This window comes from Vidua chalybeata, chromosome 5 (genome assembly GCF_026979565.1).
Source record: "Vidua chalybeata isolate OUT-0048 chromosome 5, bVidCha1 merged haplotype, whole genome shotgun sequence".
In the NCBI taxonomy this organism is placed as follows: Eukaryota; Metazoa; Chordata; class Aves; order Passeriformes; family Viduidae; genus Vidua; species Vidua chalybeata.
In genome coordinates this window covers 43,976,598-44,003,787 of record NC_071534.1, presented here as the reverse complement: position 1 = coordinate 44,003,787, position 27,190 = coordinate 43,976,598, and the positions used below count along the sequence as shown (strand labels likewise).

Below are 27,190 nucleotides of genomic sequence, written 5' to 3'. Positions count from 1 at the left end.
GGACCTTTGCCTCATGCTGCAAAGCAACACAAATGACAAACAATTCAGAGACCTGAACACAGGAACTGTAGAATTGAAGACAAATTGAGAGAACCCACACAGACCACTGTTTTATAACCTGCTTCAGTAGCAAAGTACTGTTTTTATATACAATGAGATGAAGGCTTAGACAAAGCCCCCAACTCAAGTTTATTACCTCATTGGTTACTTTAATTTGCAACCATGGATGCTTTCATAATTTCTTGCTTTAGAAGCAGTACTCCCAGGAATACCTCAACTTCCATCATAACCAAAAGCAGTAATGAATTATCTCTGCTAATAAATTAGCAGAGGCTTCTTGGCATTTTGAGATCAAATTCCCAAAGTCTGCTATTTATCCCCAAACTGCCCACTTGTATTTCTTGCACTTTCTCCTAGACAGTACAAATAATATATTCAGAGAGAGGTTCTGAACAATTTAATAATTTTATTTACCGTTTTATCATAACACACCCTTAAGCATCACCAATGCCAGTCAAGATTGTAGTCCACTTACATTAGTTTTCACCAAAAATACTTCTTTGTCAGATTGTTCGCAGGCAAGAAGTATTAATTTATTCCTGGGAAAGACATTTCAATGTGTGGCACTATTCTAGGCATCAAAAACATCTATTTATGCTTCTCTGAAACCAACAATATATCATCAATGTGAAATAACTATAGGGATGTAAATTTTTAAACAATTCTATTCTATTATCATTAATTGTGTAACATTTATCATAGAAAAAAATAGTTTTTGCACTGTGATTCCTTCTGTTTCTTTCTTTCCAGACACTTCCCCTTAGCTTTCCTGCCAAGCTTTCAGAATTTTAAATTGCTTAATATAGTCTTTGAACTGAGGTCAAGAAGAGGTCAGTTGGAGGCAGTATCCCAATGGGTTAATGTATGGTCATCTTTAAAGGAGTGCTATGATGGAATTAAACATAGTTTACCAGACAGAAAATTTGTAGCATCTCATGATGCAAATTGTACTTTCTGAGTGCTACACAGAGACCTTTTAAGTAGATCGATATACTATGTTTTTCTTAGAGTTACCTTTAGATTTTTTAAATTAAATTTGTGTATATTAAAAAATTACAACCACACAAGATCTTTCATTCACAGAGATGTTTATTTTTGTCTTCAATGTTTGTAGGGAATACGATTTCACTACAAAAGTGTCTCAGAGAAACTCCATTCAAAGTCTAGGCTTAAGAATGAAGGGAAAATATACTTTCAGCTGTACCAGTCCTGAGCAAAGTTTAAAAAAAATTTAAAAAAAAATCCACTAGAGATAGGAAGCAGCACCAATTAAACCAGAGGGCCTATTACTGATATATGCTCATGCTTTCTTTTCTGCTTGAGAATTGGTAAAAACTTAGGTAGGAGAAATTACTTTATTAGAATGTGGACACAAGATTTGCAGTCCCAATCTCTCACCAAATACTACCCCTTTTTATAGTTAGAGTCCAGGGCCTCAGTTTTACTTTTCATTAAGTAGTCAGGACTGCTAACAGCAAGACTGTTGCCCCCATGGTGTAACATTTTCTTTTACTCAAATTGGTAAATAAATATTTATTTAATATACTTCTTCTAATAAATATTTATTTCCTATCAATATCAAGTTCCTGAAAAGTTACATTGTTCTTAGAAGTATACTATTCGTAGCAGTTATAAAACTTCTGATAACATCAGATCTCAAAACAATTCAAGTGGCTTACAATCTGTCTCCTGTTGTTTCAGTGAAAGGATTTCAAGCCATTGGTAACACTTGGTACTTAATAGTTGGTTTATCCAGGACATTCAGATTCAATCTGACAAAGTAAATACTTCTAAGAGTCAGAACAGAAAAGGCACTTACTCATTTTGGGGAAGACACCTGGCAGGTAAGATTTTTATTTTCAAAATAACAAGCCCTTTTTCTAATAATAAAACCCTTAAAAAACTAGTTGGATAAACATAATCCCTATGAAAAAAAACAACTTAGGTACCCCTTCCCAAGAAAGGTAATACTGTCCTTGACTGAGAAACTGAGAAGTGTGAAAGCATCCAGAAATACTCACAAGTTTTATTCACTTCTGTGATATTCCAGTAGACTATCACAATTGGCTAGAAGAAAAATCTCCTCCAAACAATGGATGTTTTACAAATTGAAAGCCTCAAAAAATTCTGGACTGTTTTTTATTAGCTACGCATATCAGCAATAAAATGTAAGATTCTAATGTGTATAACCAGGAACATAACACCTTGGTTACAACCACGACAACCTGTGACTTCAACTAGAGGAGTAAATCTTTTATCAAGCTTCCTTGCAATTGAATCATTGCCTCAGTGATGCTCTGTGTAAGGCACTTAGTAAATTTTAAGAGCATCTGACAGTACTGTTGGTAGTTTTGATTTGTTTGTGAGGATGCTCTAACAATGCTTCAAGATTAACAGGTTAAGGTGTGGAATAATCACTGAAAACAGCCATATGAATTACTGGCCACAAAACTCTTCAGAAGCCACATCCATTCTAGTCTAGGTTTATATCACCCTTGCAACATAAAGCTATATTTTTCTTATCAGTCCAGGAATTAGACCCTTTAAAATTGTGTAGTAGCTAATTGTATGAGAGGAATTAATTTTGTTCCTAACTTTTTCATCTGAACTTCCACCCTTTCAATAAGTAACTTGTATGCAAGAGTGAAATATTCATAGTATTTACTATTTAATTCACAAAACCCTACATCTTTAGGCCAAACGTCATTCAACCAACAGCCATCAAGAATTAAAAAGCAAGACACATCTCTAAGAAGTGTGTGTTGCCTACTTCCAATACAGTACACAGAGAAAGGAACACTAAACAGACAAAAAAGACAAAGAAGCCATTATATGGCTCTTCTAGGGATTATTCTGAAAATACATTTCCTTCCCCCCTTCTTATTACTCTGGTTTTTTGTTGGACTGAGAGTTTTTGAAGGTGTTTGACATTTTAGAAACAGAAGCTTCCTACTTGGAATTTCCACAGGAAAGCAGAGAAAGCACTCAGTATCTGTGCATGCTCCTCAGATCTCCTTCTCCAGTGGGGACTAAAAGCATTTTACTTGGCAACATTTGCCTCCATCAGCTGGAAAGAATTCTGCTTATTTTGCCACATTTAGAAGCCTCCCAGCATAGAATAATACCATTTGCAGAAACGCAGATAATTGGCGTCCCAGAATGCCAGGTATCTCAGACAGAGTGCTTGAATGGTACAGAATCAGTGTAAGTATGCTCAGCAAGAATCTCTTTAGTTCATCAATTATGTAGAAACAAAGACAACAGTGACAAAATTGAAATTGACCTCTCAGCTCCCACATACCACTATTCTGTATGACCATGCTGATCTTAAAGAAACCAAAATATAGTTCAAGAACTGGGAACAGCAGTCAAATTCCCCACTTAGAAAAGCAGGCATAATAAGTGATTTCAAACTCACTGCATCCACTTATACTATAAATGTACTTAAGAGAAATAAAAGAAAAGGGAGAAAAAGGTATCAGGAATCAGAATGTGTTTCCTTCAGAGGTGGGAGTAATGATAATACATGTAACCTGAAGAGATTTCCCTTGCCTAGATTAATTCATAGCTGAAGGCTGTTACAGAAAGAGATGATCAGTCAGATGCCAGACATTCCTGCTCAGAGATCTGTGCCATCAGGAACCGGGCTTGACATTGAAGCATTTTTATTTATTCTGTGCAAAGAAGAATCAGCTTGAAATAGATTATTTATGGAGGACAGCTATATATTAGATGCATATAAATGGAAAATTAGATCTCTATGTTCGCAAAGTGGGTATTCAGAAAGTAGAACTGGCCTTGCCCCTCGCTTGTCTTAACAGATGCAAAGTGATTTAACAACTCCATCCTTCTTTAGTGACAAATACCTGGGACTATCTTTGAACCAGAATTTGCAGTTTGTAGACTCTAGTAATCTTGGGAAAAGGCTAATGAGCCACATTTCATTAGCCTGGGTTACATTTATTTCCTTTTTCTGCATCCTTTTGCTTCGTCATACAGAAGAGGAAAATTACATGCATGTGGTTAGCAAGTTATCAAAAAATACATTAATAGTCTCCTTTCCTCAGCTATCTTCTCAGTAACTCCACTGTAAATTAGAGCTCCATTGGTCTACAGCTACATGTCTTAAAAGCTTGAGGAAGCACTTTCACTTTGCTTTGACCAAGATCAGTATTTATACACAGATGTGCTGGTTTTGGCTGGCATAGTTAATTTTCTTAAGAGTTGCTGGCATGAGGCTGTGTTTTAGATTAGTGCTGGAAACACTGTTGATAACACAGAGATAGTTCAGCTGTTGCTGAGCAGAGGTAACACAGAGTCAAGGCCTCTTCTGCTTTTCCTACTGTCCCACCAGTGAGGAGGCTGGGGGTGCACAAGGAGTTATGAGGGGACACAGCCAGGACAGCTGACCCCATTTGACCACAGGGATATCCCAGACCGTGTGTTGTGCTCAGCACACAGAGCTGGGGGAAGGAGAAGGAAGAGGGGGATATTTGGAGGGATGGTGTTTGTCTGCTCCAGTCACTGTTACCTGTGATGGAGCTCTGCTTTCCTGGGGATGGCTGAACACCTGCCTGGCCACTGGAAGTAGTGAATGTTTTGCTTTGCTTGCATGTGCAGCTTTTGCTTTACCTGTTAAACTGTCTTTATCCCAATGCATGAGTTTTCTGACCCTTACTCTTCGAACTTTCTCCCTCACTGCACAGAGGGAGAATGCATAAAGGGCTGTGTGGTACTTACTTGTGAGCTGGGGTTAAACCATGACAGGAAACAGTGTAACCAAAGACTACACTTTTCCAGGTGGCATAGCTCCTGAAAACATAGTCCTGCTCAAATAGTCCTCAATCTGCCAAGATATGCCATACTTTCTAGAAAATAATTAAAATTCTGGAACTACTTTTCAGAATATTGTTACTGAACAATATTTTTTTTTCTTGTGCCAATTTTCTTTTTAAGCATATAGGACAAAAAGTGATTAGATAAGGTTACAATTTTGTCTTTTGTAAAACCCAAACAGAACGGCAATCTCTTGTAATCATTCTTAATAATAATCATTAAGAGCTATGGAATGTGCTTTTGCCCTTCATCTTCCACATTTAACTTCTTAAAAGTACACCTAAAATTTCCTGTGCCCATTAAACTGTCTGCTCTTAAAATCTACCATTAGCAGACAGAGCAAGTTCATTCTGATGACTTTTATCTGTCTCCCAAAATAAAAGGGGCAAGATTAGGATTGAATACATCAGAGTGATTCAGTCGTAGTTTGTTTTTATTAATTTTTACCAACACAATTAAATAGAGGCTGTAATAAGCTCCTGCATTATTAAGACTCTAGGTTCTGAAAATAATTTGTTTTTTTCACTGCATTTTCTTTAATTCTTTGCATCTAATGGTACAGTTTAAGCCTCGTTCACAGACATATCACAATCTTTTGGCATAATGTCTTAGCAAAGTCATGTAAAGATCACTTGCTGTTGGAAAATAGTATTTTCCAGCAAGCATGCAGTTTTCCATTGCTGTTGTACCATTTACTCCATTCTAGACAGGAAGTTACAACCATTTCTACAGAGCACTAATTTGTAATTAACTTATGAAGTAATTTTTGAAGTTTAATTAGTGGTTAAATCCTGTTAATTCTTGTTAAAACAGGTTCTTTAGATGTCAAGCGAAGCTCAATATGATTGTGGTCTTAGACAAGTCTTCTAAGTATCTTTTAACAGTTTCTCCTCTTTTTAAAACTTTAACAGCACAAAAGAAAACCATCTGAACTTCTATAGTTTGACTGATTTTACTGTACAGTTTTTGCTAGTTTGAAGTAATAACCTTTCAAACTGAGACTGCTCTAACATAAGTTGGGGCATAATTTCAGGTTAAGAAAACCTCTGAAAGCTCAAGCTGTGTTTCCAGCACACCAAAATCTTAACATTGAGCTAGAAGTATGCATTTTCAAAATGCCATATTTGACTGACTGGTCCACTAGCCAAAACCAGCATTAGCTTTTTATCTTTTCTATCTTATTCCTGAGTGAGAACAGGCTAAATTTACTATAAGTATAGCACTTGCTGTTGCCTTTAGAGAAATTAAATGTAAATGCCTTTCTATTTCCCTACAGTTTCTGATTTTGAATGAATTATACCCAGACTCCCTAGGAGGGAGAAGAGCCAAATAAAGGCATTTCACAGAAAAAAAAACCCAAACAGATATAGTTAAAGAACCCTGGATAAAAGTACACAATAGACAGTTTCATGCCAAATCAATCCTATTAACAAAGTAAAATCAATCAGCAAAACATAGGAAACTGTCAGGCTTTCCAGACAGGAGAGGAAAAAAGTAAAGAATTTAGGATGCAAGATGTGAAGTTTAGAAGACCTGCCTAAACACTATGGTGAACCAATTGAACAAATTCTAGAAAGTACTGTCTCGCATGGCTACTTGAAAATGTGCTATTCATAATATTAAAAAAAATGTTAAGTGCACGAATTATAAAATCAAACTATTTTTGCGGTTTTACAATCTATGCTCCAAAACATCAAATATTTAGATAAACACATAATAGGTTAAAACTTCAGTCATATTCTTAATTATTGACTCTTAATAGCAGGAATTTTAAATTTTGAAATGTCATTTATTTATTACTACCTCTTTTGTTGGAATCAAGATTTTATATGGTATAATCCAACCTGCTACTGAGTAGAAGAATTTTTATATCCAATACGTAGATTTAAATTCATGAAAAAAGAGATCAGTCAACTGTATATTTGTTCTTTTTCTTATACCACCTATAATTAATAGTAAGTTAGGAAGATAAGAGACTGAATTACTGTACACTTTATAAATGAACTATTTATACTTAATTTCCCCCCATTTCCTTTCTGAAACCAGACAATCAATCAGCACATAAAGGAACTCATTTACATGGAACACTATCATGCTTGTCCTTGTGGGGCCACCATTTCATGAATATCCCAGGATGTATGGCTGTTGAAGACTGATGCATATATAGATTTAACAAATAACAGTTCTTATGCAGAGAGCAATCACAGAGAAAAATAGCTAATCAGAACACATTACAACATTAAAATTTCACATTTTATAAATGGAGTAAAGATGCTTTTAAATATATTTACAGTTAGAAAAAAGGACTTAGGATTACTACAAGTCAAAATTATTTAGAAATTATGAAAGTGAAGTTCATTTAAATTATATTATTAACAGACTCAAATGCAGTATTTTGCTTAGAATTTGTCTAATCTGCTGTCAGTATTGTCATATTCTTTTAATCATCAAACAGGCAAAAACTCAACTTTGCTTAATGCTAAAACAAGCATAATTGCAATAAAACAATGGCAACCTAATTGTTCAGTTAAAACCACCACAGCTTTTAAGATCCTACCTGACTTCTGTAGCACATGTAGTAGAAATTGCTCTTCAATGTCTTGTTCCATAACAAACAGTGAGACTTTCTGCATTGTTTTTGATAACCACACTTGTACCACATTTTTGAGATTATTCTCTAGAGACAGTTGAATCACAGTAAAATCCGCTCCATCCTTCCTTTCAAACCAAATAGCTACTTAATTCTGAAGATAGAATTCTTTTGTTGGCAATGCTGGGTGGTTTATTCACATAAACTTAAATAAAAATACAATTCCCATTTAGTGAATTACTGGTAATAGATTACTATTTCTTTGCAAGGAATTCTGAAATGTGTTAGCATTCATTACATTTCAAATTAGAAACACATTTCATAAAACTTCTTGCAATGAGATTTACTATCCTTAAACTGCTTGCTTTAAACAGTTTCAGCTCTTTTGTAATCCATTACATCAGTATAGTCTGCAAATAGTCCCACCTAAAAATAAAATATAAAAAAATAAAGTAGAGAAGCATGTATTTTTTTCTTTTAAAAGCTAGTGTATGTTAATCTGAACACTAGCCCGGCCCCAAAAACATTTAAGAACCTTAAAAAGCATGTTTTACAGATACTAAATTTGGCCAGGTAACAGCAAGGAACAGACATTCTATTTTTAGTAAGATAAAGCAGAATACATAATAAACAGGTCAGTAGTTATCCATCTGAAACAGCCTATAATTAACATTTGATGTCTAAAAAGTTTAAACAGCAACACCAAGGAATGAGGTATGTATGTTCTCAGATATCACATCAGACTCTCATTTTATGCAACTAACTGTATTTCACAACTAGCATCTTACAAAATAGAACAGTACCATTGTGCCTGTAGAAGTACTGCATTAAAAACAGAAAAATACATTACTACAAGAAACCACCAAACATCACAATTGTCAGGGGCTACAAAAATCCATTATTTTAAGCTGTCAAGAAGACATATCATATGTGGGTAATAATTTGGGGCTGGATTCACTACCAAGAAGGTCCATCCAACTTTGACATAGGCTTAAAAATATATTTACTTTGAATGAAAAAGAAAAGGCTCACAGGAGTGTAAGTGCCCTACCTCACTAAAAGGAGCTAAATGGACTTTTGTACTGAACCAGAATATATAATTTAAAATCTATACATGAATTGTATGTATGTATCAAAACACTTATTGGCTGTAAACAAAAATGCAAAATCTGTATTCACAAAAATATTTTATTGGTAATTTTACATAATACCAGATGGTATTGTAAATAGCTCTGCTCTTTATCAGTATATTGCTAAGTGCGTAAATGTTGACAGCTTATGCCATAAAGTAATATAGTGAGTATTTTTCAAATTATTTATGCCATAATATATTCTAACAGGCCAATTCAATATTAAAGAAATTGACTCAGGAACGAAAAAAAAAATAGAATTGTTATTCCCTTATTCTTGTGCAACATCTGATATTCCTGCACTGAAATAAGTGACTATGTGACACTAGAAAAATCTGGGGCAAGGAAACAGCACTAAGAAGAAACAAGAACTGCAGATCTGTTCTTTTTAAAGCTTTTCCAAACTTTCATATTTCCAAATAGTTTTTGCCAAATGCATCACCATCTGAGGTTCAGTATTTGTTACACAACACAAAATACCAGTGTACAGCGACAATGCAGTACTTTACCTGAATTGCAAGGTTAACTAATCAATGCTTAGAATGTGTTTTCTATTTTGCTTGTAAACATTACAATAAGTGTTTTAAGTGTCAAAAAATATTGGTAAAACCATCAACATAATTCAGTAACAGTAATCTAGTAAAATGTGTCAAACATTGGCAAAAATCCATACAAATGTTTTCTTTAATAACATTTTTCCTATTTAACCACACCAAGTACCAGCAGGTGTTTTTAAGAAGATAATTATTATGAAAATTCTGTTGCAGCAATAATTGATAAAGTTGATCTTTGACTTGCATACATATAACTATGTTTCACAATTCTCAAATAATACATATTTAGGCAGCTTGAACTATGTTATAAAATTTAAATTCAGTACATGCCAATAGTAGAGATTCCAAGAGTTTTGTTAGAATTCACTAAACTAAAAGTGAAAATGGACATAGCAATAACACTGTATAATGCACATTCAAACCACATTTTCATGGCACCCTTACACATGTAGATTAAAAAGTTGTTCTGAAGATGCTTCATAAGCATTTGTAGATAGCATTTAAGTTATTATAGAATCACAAAATAAGCTGAGTTGGAAGGGACCCAAAAGGATCATTGAGTCCAAATTCTGGCCCTGCACAGGACAGCCCCAAGAGTCACACCATGTGCCTGAGAGGGCTGTCCAAATACTTCTTGAACTCTGTCAGGCTGGTGCTGTGACCACTTCCCTGGGGAGCCTGTTCCAGTGCCCAACAACCCTCTGGGTGAGAAAACTTCTGTGGTATCTAACCTAAACCTCCCCTGACTCAGCTTCATGCTGTTACTGTTTCCATCACTGCACTTATTTTCTTTCTTTTTTTCAAACTGCATTGTGTTCCAGTCAACATATTAATTATGCATGACTAATCTGTCATGAAAATGTGGTGACAGAACTTACATATTTGCATGTTTTGAAGAGACTAATGAACCTGGAGGAAATAAACTTTAATGAGATTCCCCATTCAGTGACGACGCTTCTCCTCTGGGTGAAGATGACCTGGACATTCCCCTCTCTGTGTTGTCAGAGCTAGAACCACTCTGACTGTGTTGATCTGCAGAAGCAGCACTGGAAGCAGGTGGTGACTTAGTTTTCTCCTTAAAGTCTGTAATAATGACTGTCAGATCTCCAACGGTAACTTCCAAATGCTGAGCACTACTTCGATCCACATTTTTCAACCTTGGCCTAAATAAAGCAAATAATCATATTAAAAGCACACACACCATCTTATTACTTTGTCTCCCTCCTACTTTTTAGGAGCTCAGGAGAACAAATGTGTATATAAGACTTCTTTTTGCAACACATAACATGTAGGAAAACAAAGTGCCAGACGTATTAATAATTGAGTGTTTCCTAGTATGTTTTACATTGAAATAGTTGACTATAACACATTACCATCTCCTAAAACTATTTAGAAGTTGACATTTTGAATAATGCAGCAATATGTGAAGGTTTTTACTTTTAAAACCCAATTCTTTCTTTATTGTGACTATACAAAGTTATAAATTTGATCTGGAGAAACATCTATCTCTGCAGCAGCCTGAAGCAACAATTCTAAGTAGAAAATGATGTTCAGTAATGAAGATGTTGGTGTCTGTCTTTTGAATTCAACAGCACACACAGTGTTAATTTGCAGCAGGTGTTACTTCATTTCAAAACCTCACTAGGACCACTAGTATACTATTTGAACTGGACTTCGTGTTCACAGTATAACTGGTATTCCTGGTATAGGCTCTGTTTTAAATTTTGCAGAGATGAATGATACATAATGTTGACAGAATAAGTATCTTCATTAAACCTTTCAATTGTTTGATTTTTCACAACAAAAAGAACAAAAGAATAATTTGACTTATGTTTTGCCATCATATTTTTGCTAATGACAAGCATAAAATACTTTCAATTTAATCCTTTCCCATGATCACCATGACAAGCTGATACCAGACAGCTGAATTCATACAAGCAGTTATGAACAGCATGGTTTCTGCATTTAACTGACTCCACAGCGACCATTGGCTCAAGCTGTGATAAAATGACACGTTTGCAGGTGTCATAACAGCAAAACTCTATCTAACCTTTACCCTACCATCAACTTTGTTTGAAGTAGAATTGGTTCCCATTCACTTCAGCTGAAACATCTGATGTCTTTTCTCCACTACAACTCAGATAGGTTTTGACATCTTGCTCCCCTGAGGCTGAAGCAGCATGACTGAAACAACTCAGAAAAAACTGAAAATCTGCTGATGTGCTTCATGGGAATACAGTGAGAACTTCAGAATTATCACCTTGTGCAAGTGCTGTGTACCTGGAGCTTATTAATTATACTGAGTGTGCATGAAGATTTTTATAGTTGCTTCCAGCAATAATATACACATTTTAAGGCAAAAAGAAAAGGATATCCTTTTCTCAAAGAATACTGAAGAAATCTGCCTAAACTAATCAAGCATTCTTAACTTACTATCGTACCTAGTAAAACAATTATTGGAAAAAATTAACTGTTTGAAGCATTAAAAAAAAACCACATCAATTCTTAATGCAAGGTCATACCAGTATTTCGGTCCAATATTTTATTTTAGTTCTTTTTCAAATTTTTCAAGCTCTTTCCCTATCTCACTTTTTGCATTTTTACTGTATTATTGCAATTTACTCATTAGTATTTCAATTTATAATTGGATTAACTAAAGCTCACTACGTTAACATCAAATGCTTAATAACTGAAGTCCTTCAGTTGCATGAGGTAAGCTTGTAAATTTGAGTATTTAAAAAAGAAAAAAAGGAAAGGAAATAACACCTCAGTGTCCTTAACCCTAACCATGACTTTCCTAATATGACTGCTCTCTACTGACTCTCAGTCCCTCCCTTGTTCTGATCCTAATGATCCTATTTCAGGCACAACAGAAGCATCTGCTACTTCTCTGCATAACTAATCCCAGAGGATATTTCTTGGCTGGGCTATTTGAGAGTGCTTTAAAAAAAAAAAAAAATCAATAGTTCCTCCCACATTTGCTTAGACTACATGTCTTATACACTTTTCCATTTTTTGACACAGCATTCTTACTTTCTTGCTACAATAACTTTATGCTTAGATTATGATGAATTAGGGGTTAAACCTGCTGCTTTTGTTCAGCAGTTTGCACCCTCCTTCCTTACAGCAAGATCAAGGCTTTTACAACAGCTTGTCTGTACTGCAATATTTCGTGTTTTCACTTCTAAGAGTCCTTCAGCATCCCAGATGTAGCATAGAGAGTTCTATCACTAGGTAATTGACATACCTTATCCTGTCACATTAATTTATGCCCTAGTTCAGCCCTTCAAAGCTGAAGGATTCTACAAGGCTATCAATAACTAAGTTATTTTCCCTACTCATCTGTAGTCTGGTACTGGTTCTCTCCTCCCACTACTATTTTGCATGAAAATTATTCACTCCCACCCCCTCTTTTTTCCAGAGATTAATATCATCATTTTGCCTATCAACAGTTTTGTATGGTATGAAAAATACTTCTATAAACCCTTAAAACAATATACTAAATAACCCTTAAAAGGTCAGTCTTTCTTTCTCTGTTCAGCTGATCTCCATCTTCTGGCCACAAGTACACACTGCAGGTCTTCTTTGTATTTTATAGACAACCTAAACCAATGAAAATTCACACCAATATATAACCTGTTTGCCACAGCACTTAGAAAGCAGTAAAATCAAAGAACACTTTCTTATTTTTGTTTGTAAATGACATTTTATGAATACTGCAAAAGTTTCTAAATTTTTTACCTGGTTTTCTTATGACTGTTCTTTTTGCTTGTTGTTTCCTTTTCACTTTTTTCCTTTTCTACTTTGTCTTTTTTCTCTTTCTTTGATTGTGTAGGGGGCACAAATTGCTGAGGAACCTGCTGTGCAACCAGCTGAGAGACAGGTCGAGGTTTCCTGTGTGCACATATATACAGACATGCATAATGCTTAGACTTTTCAAGTCTCAAACTGTCTACACTTCAGTTATTAACATTAAGCATCACTGTAAAAAGAAGTATTGTTTAAACATATCTTGCTGCTAATACTTCATTAAGACAGTATATAAAATTTAAACCCATTGTAGCCTTTGGTTTTACTTACTTGCATTATCAACAAATGAGATTCTCTTATTTTTATTTTACATATTTGCAATGAACCCTCTTCTCACAGCTGTCATATCCAGACAGAAAGCTCAGAGTGAGCTTCAAAAGACAATTCTTCCAGAAATTACACTACCACCCACTCCCAGCCCCTTCAAATGTTGAAATAGTCTCGTTTGAGTCTATTCCAATACAGAAGTAGACAATCCTTATCACAGAAAGTAAAAGGCTGACATCTGAGGTATCAGAGCTAAAGCCATTGTTGGTCTTATAAAATAAAACTTCAGTGTTTTCAGCTCAAACCAATTTATTGAAGGCAATAATAAATCCTGTTGTGTATAATTTTTATCATGTTGTTCACTGAAAAAATACACTGCTAGTTAATATTAGTAGGATATAGCTGTCAGAACACATTTACTTTGGAAGCTGGCAACAGAAACATAAGACCACGTTCCATCAGTATAAACAGTGCAGGTTTCATTTCCAAGTTTTGACCCAAACTAAAAACCAGTGTGAAAAGACCAACAGAAGGCAAAAGCGTTTCAACAGTTTATTATTTTTACATTTTCCAAAATATTATTTTGAAATTGATTAATTTTTTATTCTGTTTTGTATTGGAATACAATGATTCTAGTTTGAAATGAAACATTTTACTCATTCCATTGCAAGTGTATTTACTTGTTATGCAGTTTTGGAATTAAGAAATTTCAAGTCATGATATACAAAAAAGTTTTTGCTATTAAGGCTTTGAAGATATAAATTTCTTCTCCAAAAGAATGCTTACCCTGCCAAGCTCTTGGCTTTTGTTAGTTGGATTCTGATGTTAAGTTTTTTAAAATAGAAAAAGCACAAATTATATGCACTGTGATACTCTGAAAATACAAAACCGTTATTAAAGCAACAGAAGCTATCAGCTCACACACATACTTAGTTATCCCAACCCACAGGATCACACCACTGGCACTTCTTGCTTGGGTGAAGAAATGAGAAAAATAACAAGTACAAGAAATCAAGGCAGCTCCCATGAACAAGTTATATTTTCAGTAATGATTGCAATAGTTCAAGTTACAGACTGAAAGCCAAATTACAAGAATTCATAAAGTGTAGGAAAGACAACTAATATAAATCAGCTGAGATTTCATGAGTCTTCCCAGTAAGTTCTTAATGAATTAAAATAAATTAAAATAAATATTATCAATAAATTGTCAGTGCAATAGAACTTTGGGATAAAAACTAGACTACCCCTTACCCACTCATGAACTGAGCTGACTCACGGAGGGATGAAGAACAGGAACAAATCCCTCTAGTGAAAACTACACAGCTTATAGCACTAGAACCTTGCAAAGAACACGCTGTAGTGAGCCCACAGTGAACAACTCAAATGGTCTCAATAGACTACAAATATGTAGGTTAACACAGTACATAAGACATTTTTAAGAAAACTCGCCTCAGAATTTTTTCAACCTTTTGTCACAGTAGTTCATAATAGAACAAGAACCACCAAGGTGTAATTGATGCACAAGCTTATCATTTCAGGTGGAAAACAGTTGTGGTATATAAAGAAAACTGATGATCAGCCTTGAATTGAAGACTGCTTCAGGAGATAGGGATACAGTTTGTCATGACAGTCAAGTGACAATCCCATCATTACTACACAGTGACCTGAGAGAATGATTGGACATGTTACTTATGAACTAAGACACTAGTGAACTTGACACACAATGAATTGTTTCCAGGGGTGCAGACAACACCATGATTATGGAAACTTGTTAGAAAGAGGTAGAAAGGGGAAAAAACAATCTTAGCCAAATAAGATCTGAATTTATAACCATTTCAGTTCCTGAGGGCAAACTAGATAATTTCTGTTAGAGTACAGATGGGAAATTACACTTAGTTCTAAGTCCTAGACTTAGAACTTTTTTCCTAATACCATAAAGCGAGTAAGACTGAAAAAAAAAATCCTTGCAACAAGGAGCAGAAGTCAGTAAAGACAAAAAAAAATCCCACAGAGAAATCATATTTTGGAAGATGAACTAAAAATTAATCAAGAGGTTCTATTTGGCTTTGCCGTGACAAGAGAATCCTTCCATTAAACATCCATATGTTTTGTTATCATTTTTTTCTATAGCTATCAGTTACAGCTCTGTTCTAAATTTTATTATCTGCTTTCTCATGTTCTGATTTATTAAATGAGGCTTCAATTCAAGGTTCCTATATTAAAAACAATGACAAAAAAAGTAATTCATCTCTTAACACTAGGAATGCCTTTCAAGTGCTCAAATTTTTTCCCCAGGTACTCAAAAGGGGCTAATGAACTGCAGCCAAGCACTTCACAAGCCATGCAGGTGTCAGGAGATAACTCTACTACACTCATGAAGCTTGAACCTGATAAAATTGTTCCTGTTTAGTGATAGCTGAATCATGTCATTCAAGCATGAATAAATTCATAAAGAAAAGGCTATTTCAGAGAAGATAAAAATAAGAGAAACTATCCCTGTAACAGGAAACTGATTTTGATGATTTCCCAAAATACAACATTTTAAATTACTCGTTTTCTAAAGTAGTTAAAGACTCCTTGCAATACACTGCTACAGATTAAGTACATATGATGTTAACACAGCCTTTTGTTTATATTTATGGCAATTTGCTCTTTAAGAATATTCAAGAGCACTTGAGCTAACTGGTGTTTAGAAAGAAGCTCTATAATCTTCTGCATTAAGATTACAAGCATTTTTGCCTCTATCACTGGACCACTATTGGACCACCACAACTGAACAATCCAGAACTACAAGCAGAAATGTTCATAAAAACAATACCTATTATTTAGTCTGCCCCTAAAAGCTTTGTAATTTTGGATAGTAATTCCTCTTTAGTCATTTAAAGAACACTAAGAAAGGCATACACTATTACAGAAGATAAGTGCAAGCAATTCTTTCCAGAGATGAACTTTATGGTTTAAGCACTGTAGCCATACCAAGAAACTGATTTACTGAGCTTCCAAGAGATCTCTAAACAGTACATCTCTGAATACTGCACTCCCCTTCTCTACTACCTAGTTTTCCTTTTTTGACAGTGTTATCTTTCTTCTAAGCTGACATCAGTCATACTTCTACCTACACTTCTATTCCAATCTCATCCATTACAGTTTTATTAATTACCTAATTCCAATGTTGTTTTCAAGGTCCTACTTGATAGGCACTTCATAGTCTCCTTTAAAAATTTTTGGTCCTTAAGCAGCCAATAGTCATTAAGACAAACATACGAAGTAAATGCCCATAAATGCTCTAAAACAAGGATGTCATAATTTTAACTCTAGTCTTCGTGTTGCAGGATGTAACTACATTTTATCTTACCAGGTTTGCTCTAGCTGCTGGTTTAGAAAGCATATTTATAGAGGCTGCAGAAACTTGTCTTTGCTTTAGCATTTGTATGCAGAAACTCATTCAGTACTGACACTCTCAAAGGAAGAAAATATTTAATACACCGAAGGATGAACTGGTTTTCATTACTGACATTCTTTAAAAAATAAAAAAATCTTTATAGCACAGAAATTTACATGCCTAGAGATGAAAAGTACTCAAGAAGACCACATGATATCCGCAACTGTTGCCCTGAGTAATTTCCATGACCCAGACCTCAACACAATACCTTCCTGCACATAAATAATCTTGGACATCTCACAGCAGTACATGATTCTTGATTTCCCTCACCTAGTATTCACCAATAACCTATGTTAATAGTATTTTGACTAATTTGATATGGTGAATAACTTGGTCTCATTACAGCAAAGCAGATCCATTTTGAGAACCAAAATAAACAAAAGATATCTATACAATACTGATGGACCAACATAGACACCAGAAGTACAGTAAACTCTCAGTTGCCCGAGTAGTGCATCAAACATGTAGACAACCAAACTGGCTTAATGTTGAAGCATCTTGGTGTTTGGCTGAATTTAAATGATATAGAGCACAACTACATTTGCACAATTCTGCTTCTGCAGCCATCACGAGTCCACAAAGCATCTAATGTCTTCTGCATTACTCAGAGTATAAGCTCCAATTCTAACAGACTTGAACTACTTATCTGTCAATCAGCTTTAGGGTTCCTCTGCCACAGTCTGGCAACAAGGAGCACGATGGAGCCAACTGTGATAGTTTTCCCATGAACCAACCCCAAATCTACCTACATCTCAAGAGAGTCCTGTGTTAGCATGAGGTACCCCTGCATGTAAAATTGGGAGTCAGTTTGTCCATTTGGTGCCACATTTCCGGAATGGCCAGAGTGAGCCAAATAAGGCTGCCAAGAAGCACACAGAGCCACCAAGCAAGTGAGACTGCTGAAAGCACAGACATAAACAGTCCAACAGAGCAGCCAACACATTACCTTTGATTTAGTGGGAGCCATCCTGGACTTGAAGTGGTCCACACAGAATCACATACCCATATCCTCCCATTATCCACAGATGTCAGAATACAACCTATACTTTTCTATACAGAAATCTACATGCTATAATTAAACCCCAGTGCTTTTTCCAACCTGTTGAGGGAAGTGTATTGTCATCTATAACATGCAGTTTAGAGGCTTCAGACATCCTGGAAAACAGGCAACTTACTCAAAGGCACACTCTTTCCTCAAGCTCTACCTCTCATTTTTTTTTGTATTTTACTATAAAAATATTGAAATATTTTTCTGCAGAAATATTAAAATTACAATTTCCCAACTGAAACACAATGGATCTAGGTTAAGAAAATGCTGTCACCTCAACATTCAATCAAGCTGAAAGATGTTCTTCAACAGAAAACCTGGATTAAGAATACCCTTCCATTATGCTTAAAATGGAAGAAAAGCTTCCATTTTAATGTGATCCTTCCCTTTCCTCAAGTCCAACCACCTCCTGGCTTCAGTTCGGGCCAATAGCTCTTGCCAGAGGCTCACCCTGTCTCAAGTGGCAAATTATCTGTTTCCTAAAGCTAGGGACACACACAACTTATCTAAAAACTTAAAATAGCACATTAGGCCTGATACTGAAGTCTGTTACTGGGCTCTGGTCAATTTCCTTGCCAAGTTTTTCCTCCAATAACTAGAGAATAATCTAGTCCAGTTTTATTTAGCTATAAAAAATCTGATACAATTTTAATTACAAATTCCTCTTACTTCCTGGTTTCCTATTAAAGCAATTCCTAAAATTGTCTGTGAAACACTGTTCCTACCAAAGGATGTGATGTCCTAGCTGCCCAAGATGGTATTGATTTATTCTGGATTCATGAACTCAAATTACTCTTCCAAATACTAATCAGTTACCTTTTGAATGAGAGCACGATTCAATGAGAGAGGTAATATCACGGAATCAAAGACTCGTTTAGGTTAGAAAAGACCTCTATAATCATGATGATACTATCAAACCGAAGGGATAACTATGATATACCTAGAATTGTCTATTCATCAGAACAGTTCAAGACTGATCAGCAATATTTTTTCCTAGCATGTTTTCCCTCCCAGAAAAAGAAAAGTTCCCAAGAAAAACAAAGCCTGTAGAATTTCTTCATATTTTTTCACGTTTTTTAATCTAGAATCTACATGGCATCAACATATATTTCAGAATTCCAACTTTGCAAATGAATTTCATCCTTTTCTCCACTTCTTTGAAAAAAAACCCCACCACCAAACCAAATCTGGCTTCAGAGACTTAAAGAGGTTTTATTCAAAGACACTCCTAATCCTTAAGCAGTACCATTTATCTACACTTATCCTCCCTGCAAGAAGACATGGACTTTTTGTTCAAGACAGCAGATTTATTCCTCAAGAAAGAGAAGTTAAAAATATCTGGAACAGAAACCTGACTGATTTCATCTTACTCTTGGTCTTAGACTCCTTTCCGCAGAAATGAAAAATCTTTAAATATAAAGTATTCTTCCCTTTCAGGTGTTTCAGGAGGACAGATAAATGCTTCCAAGCTAATGCAAGTTCCCGCATCTTCTACTCAACTTTTTGCTGCTTTTAGGCCCTCACTGCACAGGGCTTAGGCAGTGAATTCAGCATATTTGTAAACATCAGTTTGTTTCTGTCCTACCAGCATGGCATGACAGGACTCATTCTTTGGAAACCTGTAGTCTAGTCAATTAGCGCCCTGAATTTTATTCTCCAGGCTTTTAGAGGAATTAGCAAAATTGCTATAGTCAAACTGTCTCACAAGTAGTAAATAATCTATATATGTCATCTTTGGTCAAACTCATGAAGCTGGTTGCTAATGAATAGAATCAGTACAACACAGAAATGTTTTTGCCCTTACAGTTTCCACATATGACTTTTTCTATGATGTCTCCTTGGGAAAGTCTTGGAGATCATTCCAAAAACTGCATTGTAAACACAGGGTATGCTGATGCATTATGGATTAAACCTAGAACACTCATCACAGTTCTGACTAATGTAGTAGAAACTCTAAAATCAAATTCAGACATTCCCAAATCAGTATCTTTGTGCAAAGCATAAAAGAACAAGGTCAACCAGCTTGTAGGAAAAAATACCTAGAAAGCTTTCTCTGACGGGCTTCAGAGAAAGTCAGTCAGCTCCTCCAACTAACCACTCAAGTGTTCCTGAATCCCACCTTCTTCTTCATTTACTACTTATGAAGGACAATTGCTTTAAAAGCAACCTTCTGTAAACAGATGATTGTATCCCTCTCTCATTCATGCCCTGCAGACTTGTCTCTTTTCTAGCTGCTCCTTTGTTTCTAACTGAGCTGACTCAGCTAATATTTTTTTTAAATGGAATTCCAGCATCATTCTTACACTAGTATTCCTCCTCCACCAGCTTTTGCTACTCCCTCATCTAGCAATGATTTCACAAATGCCTTATAAACATTCCAAACCCTGATAAAAATCCTGATTTGCTGATGTTTGTTTCATACACATCTTTTCAAAGTCTAAACAGAATACAGTTAAGGGCATTAAAATCTTGTTGAGAACAAAGTTGAATCATTCAAACTCTACTCTGTTCTTTCAATACTACACTGGGTCATCTCGCAATACAAATGTACAGACTTTAAATATCATATAATTTATTTGAAGATCATTTTCCACTCACATCTATCCTAAATATTAATGTCTCAAGAGGCTAATAGAAATCTGATATCCACAGTAATACTCTAATTTCCATTTTTCCAGTCATTACTGGAATATCAAGAAAAGCTTATCTTCACATACTTTCTACTTCCTCATCATATTCTAGCTAGTCTCTACTAAAATCTCCTCCACCACATGTCCTCATTTCTCTAAGGTCCACATTCTCAAATATCTCTTAACACAGTAACTAGAGCAATGAATTTAAAAATAAAAGGTTGTTCCTAATCTTGAAAGCAAGCAGATATATACAGGGAGACAAATAGAAAGAGGCATGATTTTACAGTAAGCAGCTTTTTAAACAAATTGAAGGATGTGAAGAAGTGGTTTTAAGTATAAGATTTTCTAAGGAATGAATATTCCTGTAACATATTAGAACACCTTCACATAGATACAAATGTTTTCAGCAATTCTTACAGCATTTCTTTCAGTAACTTTTACAGGGCATATCTGTAGTTGAGTATTGCAGCAATATTAGAGTATGAAGCTTCCTGTGCATTTTCAAAAAGACCTTAATTATGCAAAGATCTAACTCTAACTTTGTAATAGAGCTTAGTCAGCTTTTCACTCAGCATATTACAGAACAGGTTGCAACCAGCAGCTTTGGAGTGTGACTTTCCATGATGGATCAATGGTGTAGATTTAGATGGCAGAACATCTAGATGGCTCCAGAATGAAAGAAAGATATTTCAAATTCAGTTTCTGCAACAAGTAACACATTACCTTGAAGTAAACCTTCCTAAAAAGTCAAGAAACTTTCCTCCCACCCATTAGAGCCAGGTCTTTTTGAGGGTTACCTCCCTTCTCCCACACCCGTATACTGATAACAAGTTACTATGTCAAGCAAGCAATTAGCATTTTCAATTCTTCAGCCATGTTTTCACTCTTTATCAGAGTGAAAAAGTCTTTCTGCAAAACAGGTACACCGACACTAGTGATTTTTCTATGTCCCTTCCAGAGTCTTTTTCCTCCCAGTGTAACTGGTTTTAAGGACAAAAAATGTAAGTAACTTCACCTAAACATATACCTAAAAATGAAGCATATACACAGCTGACTCTTCCCTGCTTTAAGCTAACCTCTGCCTCTGAAGAGCTTAAGAGACTGCTCTTCTTTTCAAGATTAGGAATTCACAAAAAATGTTGGAAGGCTGAGGCCTACATTTGTATAGGCATAGAAATAGTATTGACAGTGTTAATAAAATAAACAGGACCAAATTAAATTTTGCATTATAATCTCACCAAGGCTTAAATGCAGAAGAATTTCCTAGGAGTCAAGAAATTGTTACCTGAATTATTTATAATACAGAAAAAAATAACTACAACCAAGACATGCATACAAGGCACTGCAGTAGCTGTCCTAAAGTAATAATGCTGGCAACCAACAACCATTTTGACACATAGAGAGTGGCAGAGTCTTATTAAACTTCCGAGTAAGAAGGCAAAAACTTAACTGTTACATTTTAGGCCGTTCATTCAAGTTTATGCTTAAATATGTAACATTAAGGTATAATTATATGCCATCTGGCTGCACAGAAACCAAGCAAAAAATTCCCTACCTTTTTTACTGATCTTTCTTTGTGCTTCAAGACAATGAAATTTTCAAGTGTTAGTTTGACAGTAAACACTTAAATGTATGCAATGGTTTTTAAACTACAATAGTAGAGGGAGCAATTTTGTCAAATGTAAAACACTAATTCCCAAATATTAGAGAATTGTTAAGCATTCGTACGCACAAAATGCACAACAGCTTTTAGTATATCCTTCCATATATTGCAGACTAGCAGCTACAGTGTTTCAGACTTTATTTTCTTCTATCCGGCAATTTTTCAACTAACTTAACATTTTCTTCTAGATTTGATACATAAGTTCAAAAAAGATACAAAAGCAAAAATTTGCTTTTTAAAATTACATTTAACTTTTTACTGACTATCATATCTACTCCACAATCTCTTTCTGCAGCACTTTGTACAAGAGCTTTTAGGTTCTGCCAAACAATATTCCTTAACAAAGAAGTCGCTTTTTCAACTTCACTATAAATCCAGCACAAACCTTTGTTCCATTATTATTGCTGGTTTTCAAGATCAAGTTCCAGTAAGCCACAGATTACCTCCTAATAAAAAAGGCTCACATCAGTGACTATTAAGCACATCAGTGATATTATTTAAAATGAACAGGAAATCATCAGAGACACTGTGTATACTAAGTAGTATTGCAAATGCTGTGGCTAGTTAGATCTTGCAAACTGTGTTCTACATAGAAGCAAGCAGCTCATGTTGTGATGTCACTGCTGATTTTTAACAGTTTAAGTCTTGTGAAAAGTAAAAAGTATTTCCTACTGCCAAGTTCTTGTAATGCAAGTACAAGTTGCTAGCAATTAAATTAAATCACTACCTGGAGAAGCAGTCTTTGGGTTCTGACACAGATCAGCTCACTCTCCCTCAGTCATCAGTACTCTATTAAACTATTCATAGAATAAAAACTATCAGATTAAACTACATTTAGCTTGCTGTGTCACATGAATATGCCCTTACTAATCACCACACAATGCCATCTTGTGAGAAACTAGTTTTAATTGCTACATTGAAGCAGCTCATGATTAAATGCATCTTCAACATTTTGCTATCCAAAATTATTTTTTCTCATTACCATTACTTCTGTCATATGCTAGAGTGTTAACAGGCCATTTCACTGCCTCCGCAAATAATGCAAGTAAATAATTATGACAGTGCAAACAATGGAGCTAGTGGTCTTTATGAGAAAACATGACATAGATCCATCTGCATATAGCAGAGTAGCAATGCAATTTCTACACATCCTATATATATTTGAATTCTAACTTTCAGACAGCTCTGATTTGTGCTTTCATATTCCTAGCTGTTTTACAGTATGAATCATTTACTTGGAATTCATCCATTCAGTGCATTTCTAGCAATTCCATCCTTCAATAAAAGCTGATTCAATTAGAATAGACTCACATGACCCATATGGTTTTATCAGTCACTGCAAAAATGTGCAGAAAACTACCCCTTGAGGCAGTGTCCCTATTTAATCATTCCCTTAAAGGGAATGCCCTATTTTCCAGATGGCATTTAATAGATGAGGCCAGCAAGTCTCCTGAAGACAACTGGTAAAGTGCACAACAGCCTGCTCTAAGAATCTCTGTAACAGTACCATTAGAAAGACCAAGTTCAACTTCATGAATAGTTTTCAAAGTAGCCATCAAATGTTACTTCTCCAACAACCAGTTAAAAGGCTCCAACCTCTTGCATATTGTTGTTAGAATTCTTTCCCATATGCCACAAGCTGTGGTGCACCAATGCTCCGTGTGACAGCAATATTCAAAATACCCTGCTTGAGAAACATATTGGTATCAACTAATTTATGTTTCCTAGATGACAATAAGCTACATATGAGCAGGAATCAGGAAGCCCAATGTCCTCTAAACACCCTATGAGGAGGCAGTATTTGGGAGTCTACAGAAAAAGGAGTGGTTACAGTCTCCTATATCCATCCCTAGATCCTTGGGATTCACGGGGAAGTGACCTCTTCCAAATGCCAATCCCATGAAGGATTGGATCCTTCACACTACTCCTCTGTCCCTTTCCTGCAGAAACTCTGAAACCTTCTTACACCTATGCAAAAAAAAAAAAAAAAACCACGCAAACTATGAGGATCACAATGATGCAGCAGCAGAGTCATTGTTGCACTGAACAGGGCCAATAATTGGCACAGCTAGTTTTATCAAACAGGAAGGAGCTTGCTTCTGACCTATTGTATTTGTTCTGCACTGTAGGGTATCATCTTCCCAGAAGACGGTAACAACTTCTTCCATTTAGAGCCAGCCCCACAAATATGTCTACCTTAAGTAGAGGAAAAGGCTACACACTTTCTCTAAAAAATCAAGTCTTCATAATGTTCTTCATTAAGATGTATATTAATCTAAAAAGATGCTACAGAATGAGTTGTCACACTCTCTTTTATCCTTCTTATTCAATTACAGAATTTCTAGTGCATGACCCTAATCACAGATATCAATGATAGCCATAACAATTAACTTTCCTTTCACAGCATGTGCCAAACCAACTTTTTTCAGCTTTTAGAGTTGGGAACTCTATTTCCATAGTGAATTTTCAAAACCCTATTCATTCACACAATTTTTTTTCTACTAGGCACTGTCATATGAGCTTTATGGTACAGTGAAAGTATAGTCAAGCATTTTGGAAAAGTTTAAAGATAGGTTCCAAATCTTCAGTAAGTTAGAATAGGAAAATTTTCAATTGCTTGTTTCCTCCCCACCCCTCAATTCCTAAGAAAACAAGAAAAAACTTGTAGCAGAGATCACGGTCATATCTTCTAGTCTTCAATTTGACTTTTGATGGAAAGTTTGCCAGCCAAAACCTTCCCAACAACATTCTGCAGCTGAACTCTCCAAGTTCAAGCCTGCTCTACATCAGCATACCACATACCAGTGGAATGCACTTCAGAGAACAGACAATCCTCAAGATCTCTGTCCTACTTAGACCTGGATACGCCACTGCGTGGAAGTATAAAAATTGAACACTTAGTATTTTGTTCTAACTCGCCTACTTCAAAAGTATCTTGTAGCTGACTGTATGAGCCAAGAAGACATCATTTGATACTCCGAGGATGTTCTGCAAAGCATACTGTTCATTCTAACCTGACTTTCAAGATGAAAAATACAGATATTTCTATCAAGTTTTAAACAGGAATAGGCACAGTGAGCTGTCACAGCAATCAAGGAAAAAATGGATAAAAAGTGGCATAAAATGCAAATTCTCATCACTTTACAAGTGATACAAGAGCTTTCTTTTTACCAGCTAATCTTCTATTTTAACATACTTCATCTTATTTTAGGCGTTTATTCAAATCCTAGTAGCTTTTAGTCTAGGACAGACAATTTTCCCTATAAAAGACACATAGAATAACAATACCACTGGTGGCACTAAAAACAAAGATGACATTTCCACCAAAAACAAAACCCAAAAAACCAAAACAAAAACCAGCAAGCAAAGCTACATATATCAAAACACACACTACTTATGCCCCAAAGGAAAGTACTTAATTGTGGAAAGAAAGCAAATACCGGATGGCATAAAGTCTTCTTTGCTTCAGTACCCACAGAAAAGTTTGATTCCATATAACCAAATTAAACAAGGGAGTATTGAGTTCAAGCTAGAATAAAAGAAACAGACCACTGAGTGTTATTTATTGCAGTCAACAGCCTCTAATGAAATTCACCCTCAGAAAAAGATGTTTAGATAATACAGGAAAGGTGAAAGAAGTCATCAAGTACCGCAGAAGGAAAAAAAAGGGGGAAAAATCATAAGATGGGCAAATAAAAACTTCAATCTTATTCAATTTCAGGAAGATACTAGAAAGAAATTATTTAAGAATTGGGAGAATTAAAGGATAAAGCCAATTGGCTTGACAGTCTAGTTTCTTTCTTTAATGGACTAGTAGCCCTGCTGACTAGGAGAAAATAAATATATGTTGCCAGTCTTGACTTGCAACACAGTCAAAAATATATTCTCCCACTTAAGCTAAACTATGATGAGGACAAAATTGTGCAGAAGGAAGTTCAAAATTTGAGTTTCCTTGCTTAATAGTTCCCAACAACCAGCTGTAGATATATTTACATGTATCTATGGGATAGCATTTATAGAGAGGTTCTACAGGGATATTATTCAATATTTTTAATTATAATTTGGATGAAGGTATAAGGAATAGAACAAGAATCGGGCTGAGAGGTGGTGAGAACTATTTGACAAGACAATCCTGCATGAAGGTGACTCAAAATGAAAATTATGAATTCCAAAAAAGACAGCACAAAGCACAGCAGACCCCACAACGATATGAAAAAAAGCCCTACTTAAGTAAGAACAAGATATAAAAGGATACCAGACTGCAGCGGATCAAGTAGATTACAATTTTTATGAGCTTCTTAGAGTCATAAATTAAAATACCTGTCAGGCTCAAAACTACAAAGATTTAACATGAGATTTAACCTCAAAGAAAAAGTCAGCAACACTCTCCCTACTCCTTTCTAAAATACAGACTTGATTTTCTTTTGGTTGGCTGCCCATTGCATTCTCTATTGCCCATACAAGCTCCACCCATGAAGAGCACCTAACAGAGTCACCCAATCAATAAAAATTAATTCATTCTGTTATAACAACATTGAAATTGATGTGTGCGGAATTCTTAAGTTTAACTATATTTTTCAGGGAAAACAATTCCTAAATAAATTCTTAAATAATTTTAAAGGTTACTTTTAAAAACTCTTTTTAAAAATAAGACTGGAAGTCCAGAATGACTGGATTACTCAACGGCTAGTGACAGAGCAAAAGAGAACTATTTATTCTTGCTCCTCTTCATAATTTAATATTAACTCTAAACCATAAAACTTGTAATATACAATCCATATTTTACCAAGCTCTGTATGACTTTTCCACTTGCTTCATTCCTGCAAATATTTCCTTCTCTAAACTACCACAAGTAACGAACGCTCTTGAGTCTGTTGAGCTTGATTCAGTAATGTATTTGTAAAATCAGCATGACAGGCAGTTCTTCCTCTTTTTCTCGTTCCCAACCTTCCACCCGACACGCATGCGCATGTGCACACACAGAGGCTGCATTCTGGGAGGCAGAAGAGTCCTTAACAAGCTGTTGTGAAACAGACATGTTAAACCAGATATACAAGAGAAGAACCAATTCTCTGTCCTCAGCAGTACTGCATTTCAACAGAAATACAAATACCAGATTTGATTAAATGTAACTGATTTGTGCTTATAAACATCCAG

The 27,190-nt window shown here is 35.3% G+C and overlaps 1 protein-coding gene across 1 annotated transcript in view; it reads right to left on the bottom strand.

Moving 5' to 3' along the window:
• Nucleotides 1–446: 446 nt before the first annotated feature.
• YAF2 (YY1 associated factor 2) overlaps nucleotides 447–27,190 on the bottom strand; it is a 32,366-nt gene continuing 5,622 nt past the window's right edge. Inside the window, exons 3-4 of the mRNA XM_053942420.1 lie at nucleotides 12,912–13,064; nucleotides 447–10,333 (exon numbers count right to left, since the gene is read on the bottom strand). Coding sequence (XP_053798395.1) covers nucleotides 10,096–10,333; nucleotides 12,912–13,064 — 391 coding nt within the window. The 3' untranslated portion in view covers nucleotides 447–10,095. The remainder of the gene's footprint in view (nucleotides 10,334–12,911; nucleotides 13,065–27,190) is intronic.